Source organism: Strongylocentrotus purpuratus, unplaced genomic scaffold, assembly GCF_000002235.5.
Source record: "Strongylocentrotus purpuratus isolate Spur 01 unplaced genomic scaffold, Spur_5.0 spur5_scaffold_21, whole genome shotgun sequence".
Taxonomy (NCBI): Eukaryota; Metazoa; Echinodermata; class Echinoidea; order Camarodonta; family Strongylocentrotidae; genus Strongylocentrotus; species Strongylocentrotus purpuratus.
In genome coordinates this window covers 5,504,865-5,513,574 of record NW_022145607.1, presented here as the reverse complement: position 1 = coordinate 5,513,574, position 8,710 = coordinate 5,504,865, and the positions used below count along the sequence as shown (strand labels likewise).

General features: G+C 36.2%; 1 protein-coding gene across 1 annotated transcript; it reads right to left on the bottom strand.

Moving 5' to 3' along the window:
* Window positions 1–431: 431 nt before the first annotated feature.
* Window positions 432–7,163, bottom strand: LOC115928142. Its single transcript, XM_030994930.1, has 5 exons — window positions 6,415–7,163; window positions 5,200–5,342; window positions 4,855–4,923; window positions 4,138–4,233; window positions 432–3,339 (listed from the first exon to the last, which is right to left on the bottom strand). The coding sequence occupies exons 3-5, from the start codon at window positions 4,911–4,913 to the stop codon at window positions 3,075–3,077; spliced, it is 420 nt and encodes a 139-aa protein (XP_030850790.1). The 5' UTR covers window positions 4,914–4,923; window positions 5,200–5,342; window positions 6,415–7,163; the 3' UTR covers window positions 432–3,074.
* Between the last annotated feature and the right edge of the window lie 1,547 nt (window positions 7,164–8,710).

Genomic DNA, 8,710 nt, shown 5'->3' with positions numbered 1-8,710 from the left:
AAATCAGAAATAACTGGTGGATTTTTTGTCTTATCATATGTTATAGGTCCAGAGCGACACCTTTAACATATATAACAACATGAAGGTACATGGCTAAAGGGAAAGTGGAGAAATAAAAAGAAATTAATTAAAAAAAATATTAAAAATTGTTGTATCAGTATACTATAATGAATAACAGTAGTGAATTAATTTAACATCTTACTTGATTCATACTTGTCCATAATGCAGTGTTTTTCAGTATTCTTATTTTGGTACTGCATGCAATTGTAAAGTTTAAAAAAAAAAGTGATTGTAACTTCTTGTAAATAAGTTGTGTTCTACAGTGCCTGTGTATTGCATGACCTACGTCAGTACGTGATAACTTGTAAATGTGTAAAGACATAAGATTTTAATATAATTATAGTAATGCTAAAATGAAGATACATAACATATTTTTATGGTGTACATTGAAAGCTTTATTCGGCCATAACTAACAGTTAAATTTACACAACATTATTGAGATGAATACAAATTATAATTGCTGAACTGAAGGCAATATTTAAACGTGATGTTGATTTCAACCATTGCATACAAACAGATCATGTGTATTAAAAAAGGCACATTTTTATTTAGCATCTATCGCTATGACAACTTTAACCGTCGTCATTAAGAAGGAGCAATATACTTTATTTGTATACCACCATGTCTTGTTACTTATTAGTTACTGCTTATTTATATACATCTTATCTTGTGTCTTTCATAAAAACTTGACATACTCTATAGGCAATGTGTAGATAAGTTTACCAAAGAAAAGTATCTATAACAGTAATGTTTCTACGCGCTTGACAAATATACTATTACCCCGGTCATTTGATTCAGTGCTTGCCCGCACACAATGTTTTGACTAGTACGTGATCATACAAATTTTGCCGAGAAACTGCCTACTAATTGATATATTTGGTAAATTATTATATCTATTTGGACTTGATAGATATAACGCATGTGTCGCGCACTTGTGCGTAGTCCCATATACATCTTTCTGTGTACAGTGCTTGTAACTTTACCAAGACTGGGCCAATTTTTTTATCATTTCGATGATTCTAGAACCTTGCAGTACACACCAAGACTTATATGCTAGATGATCAACCTTTTCTGATCGATTCCACAACAATCCTTTCACAATGCAGTCGCATGACCATAACTGGTTTTATCTTTTAAGTTTCACATCTTACTTTATATATAAATGCTTTAAAAATTGTCTGAGTGATTCTTTTCCTTAATGTGTACGAGTATACATGTATACATACTCCATATCGATCTCAAATCCTGAATCATATCAGTTTCAGCACAAAATTAAGTATAGTTAGGTACATATATGTCTTTCATCTTCCCTAATGCTCGACTATGAATATCACCTCAAGTGATTAACATCCAACATAAGGTTTTTCAAAAAAATAGCACAGACATTTCAAAACTGGTCATGTCCTATACGCACACAAAAGACAATTCTGCGTTGTGTGTACTGAGTTTCATATGAATCGATCAAACTACTTCCAATAGTTTGCTCACATACTTATTTTACACACTGCACATGCATTGAGTTTTATACTGTTATTATAATGCCTCATCAAAGATACCAAAACTATAAAATTGCTAAAACTTGGAAAGAATATGCTCCACAAGATTATTAAAACAAAATTGTATTCTTTGTGCAAAGCTTGGTTACCATGGAGGTACCTTAACAGACAGACACAACAAATGTGTCTTGCACACCCTCGGGTCAATCGGTATACCAAGTTTTATTACAATTTGCAAAAAAATTGGAAAAAATTTGACCCAGTTTTTTACAATAGACCAACAGAAAGACTCGCCTGCCCAACTGTATCCTTATTCCTTTATACACCCTTTCAAACTACAAAGTAGTTACAGGCAGCATATCTCTTGATGGTATAACCTTGAACCGCAATACTTTGGCGTTGAGCTGATTCACGTTCATTGATTCAAATGATGCATGAAACCAACTGTTTTGCTGTCTTGTGATCATTTCTCTTTTTCGCTTGCATTATTTTAGTCACATTGATTGCATTAAACAAAAAATGAAGACTATTTACAATAAGATATTCTACAAATCTTTCTTCTTTCCATGTTGATTTTCAACAGGTTCCGAAGTATAGTCTTTTTCATGATCGACTGTCACCTCAGTTACATGCACAGTCACTAAAACCAAACACATTGTTGACTCATGGTTTGACCTCTTGGCTGTAAATTTTATAATTACTACCGTAACTTCTTCAAGGAATATAGGTTGCCAAATAGATACAAATTGAAATATCCACCATTTCCACATGAGCAAGCACTGATTTTATCACAAATTATGAATTGTATAAATCACATAGAGCTTTTATACACTGATGTCACAATTTGTCTTTTATATTCCTACATTTCTTCCATTTGTAAACTTGCCAACCTCTTATTGTAATACAATATACAAGTGCCAAGCATGGTGGCTAATCTAGCAACAATAACAATTTATTTCTGGTACATGTATATCATGTGTTATGTGATTTTTTTTCTCCAGATAACCACATCCCCATGATCCCCAGGGACACTCTAGTATCAAGTTTGGTGGTATTTTGTCAAAGGGTCTCTGACATATCAAGAATACATGCTCGTAATGCTAAGCCATGCAATCTTTTACCTCCGGACCACAAAATGTTAAGTTCCAACCAATCCTCAAGATAGCCTAAAAACATGCCACATGGACAAATTAAATCGAGGCGATTAAGAGTCTTGCATGCAATCATGCAACAATGAACCTCATTTGACCTTTGACCTACTTATGTGACCTTCAACTCCAGAATATCATGGAGGCCAATAAAGGGCATCTACCAATCAAGTATGGTTACAAACAGATGCAGGGTTGGAAAGTTAGCAACCCTAATTGATTTTTGCAGGTAAGATTTCACATTAGACTTCATTCAAATTTGTGTACAGTCACGGAGGATGGACGGAAGGATGCCATTTGGATCCCTTAGTCTCTGCTCGAAAAAAAGCAGTTCTCAAGTCAGACAATCCCAAATGTTCACTACAGAGGATTACATGGATTTCTCTAATCGGCCTAGTCTCCTGGCTAGGATCACATCAACTTGTGGTGGAGGAAATGGTGCAAGCCGGGGCCTTGTGTGTCTAGGGTCATCAGGGAGCAGAACAGCCTTCGAGAACAGTGGTCCTTGGTCCTGTTCTCTGCGTTCCAGTATCGCACCGATGAGTCCTTGTACATACATGTAGGGGTAGGTCTTGGGGACCTTCTCCTTCCGGGCCACGTAGTTGTTGGCACGCTTTGACCATACTGCAACATATCTGTATCATAAAATAAAAGAACATGCAAAATGTAACAAGTTGCATTATATGCACACTCATTCTTGTCAATTGGAAATGATTCATATCTCTTAAAGATAAACTTGAGTTCTGGTAAAAAAAGAAAATGAATTCTCACAGAATCTAACGAAACTTACACTGAATGTTCAAGATTACAAATAAATGTCATGTGCCAAACAATTTTGGAAGAAAATGTATACTGGCTGAGTAATGAGCATAGAAAGATAAGGAAATCAGGGTAGTACTAGCCCCGACAGGCCGACACCATGTGTGTTGTCCCATATACATCTTTCTGTGTAAGTGATATACTTTACCAAAACTCTGCCAAATTTATGATGATTTTGATGACTCCAGAACCTTGCATTACACACCAAGTATATTATTACACTGAATCCAAGTCCGCATTTAGGGTCCAAAATCAGCAGCATGATTGACAAACCATCAGCTTACAGTCCGTCATCTACATAATTTAGATGTGCGTCGTGTACAGGGACAACTTCTTTAGATGACGTCATATTTTGGCGATTTAAAAGGGGCGTTCCCAGGAAGGACAATTAGATATTTAATAATTTCCCCAAAATTGATAAATTTCATGGGAAAGAACTGCCAATTCGGATTGCCCTGTCCAACTACACAGGGAAAACAAAAAATCATGTTTTTTTTTTTTACTCCACCCACTTTGGATTGCCTTGTCCATCTAAAAAAAAATGTACAAATAAAAATAGGAAAAACAAGAAAGAAAAGAAAACCTTTTTTTCTTTCTTTCTAATTTCCACTCACTTTGTATTGCCTTGTTCATCAATCTGGTCGGGCCTGTCCTTGTGTGCCATGTAGTCGATGACCGCAAGCAAATTCCTTGCCCGGTTTGCTGGGTAGCTGGATGGATAAGACAAACAATTGGTATTACCACTACCATGATGAATGAATAGTAAATGCTTTAGACAAATCTCAGACTCATTGGCCCGTAGTCACAAAGGAGGTTTGTAGGAGGTTTGTACAAACCATGGTTTGACGATGGTTTACATCTATGGAATGCTGCTCGCATACCGTAAATTGTAAATTAACATTGTTAACAAGTATGGAGTTTACATTCCTTCTCCATCAGTTTACAAATGGCATTCCATAGATGTAAACCTTGGCCAAACCATGGTTTGTACAAACCTCCTTTGTGAATACGAGCCATTCACTTCAGTTCTGGATTTGTGTTGTAAATTATTGACTTTTAATTAAAGGTAGTTACATTTCCCTGCTACAACCACTCCAACTTGACTTAACATCAGGTACCGACACAAGTACGATACAAAGTCTGCTGTTTCAAGACTCTGCATGCATCCAAAAGTGATTTCAGCATTTATATAGATGTCATTCATAATTTCTCATTAACTTTGCTATTTGCTTCAAAATATGATATTGTAACTGTAACCGTACTGTAATGATATGTTTCAACTTTTCCACAATCTTACTTCAAACATACAAAATGATACTAAAAATACTTACTCAAAGGAATACCGCTTGGAAGCATACATCAGTATATGGTTGTGGAAACACTCGAGCATGCTGGTGTGCCTAAGGAATTATGAAAACAAAATATATAATAATATATATAATATGATATAAATGATAGGGCATTTCATTATTTTCATACCACAAAATCAATATTGAAAATCCCATGTCATACACATGAGCAAATAAGATGCATTATCTTGACCTGCTGATATGTCCCAATTTTATAGGTCATAACCGAAAAAGAGCTCAATCTTGCAAACATGTACGTAATGAACGCATTCTCATTAAATTCCTCTCAATTTACAGAGCCTTTCGTACATGTATACAGAATCCTACCTGAAGCGAGCAAATCAGCAGAGTAGGCCAAGTTCTCCATGAATTTGCGGTCAAAGGTGACTTGTACTATTCACCTGCTAATTCCCCTACTGCTGCTTGGAATTTCTTCGCTGGGGATGGATTGTGTTGTCTGTTCTTCATATCTGTAAAAAGTGAAGAAACGAAAGTCATTCACAAAGTAAAAAACATTCAGATTTTAAATCACCAAAAGAAATTATTTTGAAGATGGCATTCTCTAATAATTATCACAGCTAGCCAGATTTGGAATTTGCATGACTAATAACTGATGCATTGGTTCTCTGTCATGTATGTGAAGTTGAGACACTCTTTGGTAGAGATAAATATAGATGAGACAGTCACATCTCAAGCAAGCTATAGTATAACCTTGTCGACTTTTAAAAAGAGCAGGATGTTTACCCGGTTGACTAGCCCTGCACGTCATCATTACAAAGAAAACTGCAGTTGTAACGAGGGACATTAAAGGTAGGGTCTATTACAAAGTTTTGGGAAATTTTGAAAATTGGGTGGATAGTGATTCTTTACAATTTTGATATATTTGGATGCCCCTGTGGAAGTATTATAAGCACTAGAAAATTTAGCTCCTAAAACACTTCTGCTTTCGAAAAAAATTGAATATAAAAATTTACCGGTGCTCCCGGTAAATTTTGATAAATTTAAAATAGCGCCTACGGTCGTACAACGGTAGCTGCTACCATAAAAATCCCGGAATATGTAGTTGTGATATATAATTTCAAAAAGGTAATAGCCAATCGGTCAATTGTAGCTTGTTGTATAGCTGAATTAATATATTGACCTTGAGAGAGAGTTATAGTATACCCCATAAAGAGATTATTATTTACAATTTCATCACTTTAGACTCGATTTCAACGCGACAACATTCACTGAATATTGTAGGATCGCATATGCTTCCAATATTTTCATTTGAACCAAATTCATCCGGAGGTCTAGTGGAGCCAGACGTAGTCTCAGTGGAACAACCGACGATATAGAGACTGAAGCTTTCGGTCTACTGTAGACCTAGGCTAGACTATCAATATCATATGATTCATGAAATCTGAATTAAAAATCCAAGGCAAGAGATAACAAAACGTAATTTCTTAAATTTGCCGATTCCATGCATCTAGTCTCTAGACTAGATCAAATTAAAACGGTAGGCCTACCCAATGCAGTGGGGCGTATATCATTTCAACTTACCTCTCAGTGAGCTGGCATGTCTATTGCATCCTCTAGACTCGGCAACGAGAAGGCCGCCTGCAGCTCGCGAAGTTTCTCCGCCGTACCCTGGCCTTGTTCACAGCCACTCCCGCGCCTCCTCTGGGCCGGATGGTCGAGCTGCCATTGCTTGTTTCTCTCCTTCCTCTTACCGTCTTACTTAGTCTTATTCCGATTTAGCGTAGCCTTAGCCTTGTCCTTAGGCTTAGCACTAGCTGAGTCCGAGTCGGCCATCGTCCGTGACCTCGAGCTCCTTTTCCAATCTCGATCTCGTTATCGTATTTCAATCAAAGCTTGTCTGGACTGTAGCTGTCTATTTAGCGTTCGATCGGCGCCGGTGATAATCTGATATGAGCTGTGTGTGTTATACTTTACGTGAAAGCAGCGTATTGGAATTGATCAGCTGTACTGTGTACTAGCGCGCGGTCGGATACCCGCCTGCTAGCTACCTGTAGTACTGTACGTACCAACGAACTCAAACACTCGTTGTAAATACGCTGGTTGTTAAATGACATAGAGGGAGCTAAACACGTAAATTCAAAAAATAAACCGTCGAAAGTCAAAAGTGATGTCCGGACGTCAAACACTTTTATATAATGTTTTGAAAGCAAATTGCACAACAATTAGAGCATTTGATTTGGAATTATTATCATCTCCCATGTTTTTTTCGATGATCTTTCATATGGTACTGAAATAAACCAAATTTGTTTTGGAGGGGCACTTTGGAAATTACCAATACTCAACTATACCTTTAAAATTGATACCATTCATAAGACCAAATTGTCTCTTTCTTCAACTGACCTGTCTAGCTTCTGTTACAATCATAACACAGAAACAGAAGTGATGAATTTAGCCAATAGCCGAAGGGGAAGAAGATATTGAGATTATTCATCTTAAAACAATAGACCAGCCAACACCTGGTCCTACTTTTGTGACCCTAGAACAAACAGAACTGACCACTCAAATGATATTGCTTTTTGTTACTGTAAAATGAAACAAAAGTTTGACCTGACAAACAAATACCTGAGAAGATTCTCCAGATGAAAATTCCTAAGATGTTTACACTTATAAGATAAGAGCAGGTATAAATACAAAATGAAGAGCGACCTACCATATGATTCATATTCCAGCATTGATATGAACTAGTATTGTGACAATGGGAAGCTAGATTTAGTAAATTTATAGATAACGCATTTTCTTTTTATGATTTCGATTCGATTTTGAATGCAAAATTTTACTGGTTCCTTTACTTGATAAAAGTTCTTTGAATGGGAACATTACAATAATTAATACAGGTTCTAAAAGTGGCTTCATATTTATTTCCTAATTCTAAAACTGTATGAAATGCACCATCCTTTATTGATCCTTTATTGAAGAAACACAAGCTATGATAGAAAAACTCCTACAAATTGTTTGATCTTCCATGTTTCTTGCAGTTACATTTGACTACTCATTTTTGCAGCGCAAAATATGTAAGACATGTTTGTTCCTTCATATGACTTTGATTTTCAGGATTCAAAGAGGAATGAGATAAACAGAGTAAGGGTTCTGGGTTTCAATTGATAAAACATGATCAGACTTACAATCTACGTGAATCTACGTACACCTACATCCATGCAAGGGCAGGTAGAGTTTAAGGACAGAAACAAGAAAGAGAGAGAGAGAGAAGGGAGAGAGAAGGGAGAGAGAGAGAGAGAGAGAGAGAGAGAAGGGAGAGAGAAGGGAGAGAGAGAGAGAGAGAGAGAGAGAAGGGAGAGAGAGAGAGAGAGAGAGAGAGAGGAGGGAGAGAGAAGGGCAGAAGCATGGTTAAAATAAAGATTCTGAAGAATGACATACATGGAAATGGAGGTTGCTTGCAATATATTTCTAGCTGCCATGTTAGGCATGCACATTTCCTATGGGAGCCCACACACTTGTTCTTTTAGATAGTCCAAGCTAGTCTAAAATTCTATATTATGAATGCATTTGCCATTTTAGTTTGGTGAAGGAATGTTTACTAATAAATGAATGACTCTTTTTTGCAAAATGTATAAACTTCTAGCCTCAAACAATCACTTGGGACAATTTGATTACTTCTAAATTATTTGTAAACTTCAAAACTTTGTATGACTTGGCCATTCAATTTTGATGAAGGATATTAACTAAATCAATAAATAACATTCATGTTAAGTCTGTAAACTTCTGGCCTTATAGAATTACTTAGGACAATTTGATTACTTCTAATTTATTTGTTTGCTTCTAAATTATGCATGACTTTGTCATTCTATTCTCGTAAAGA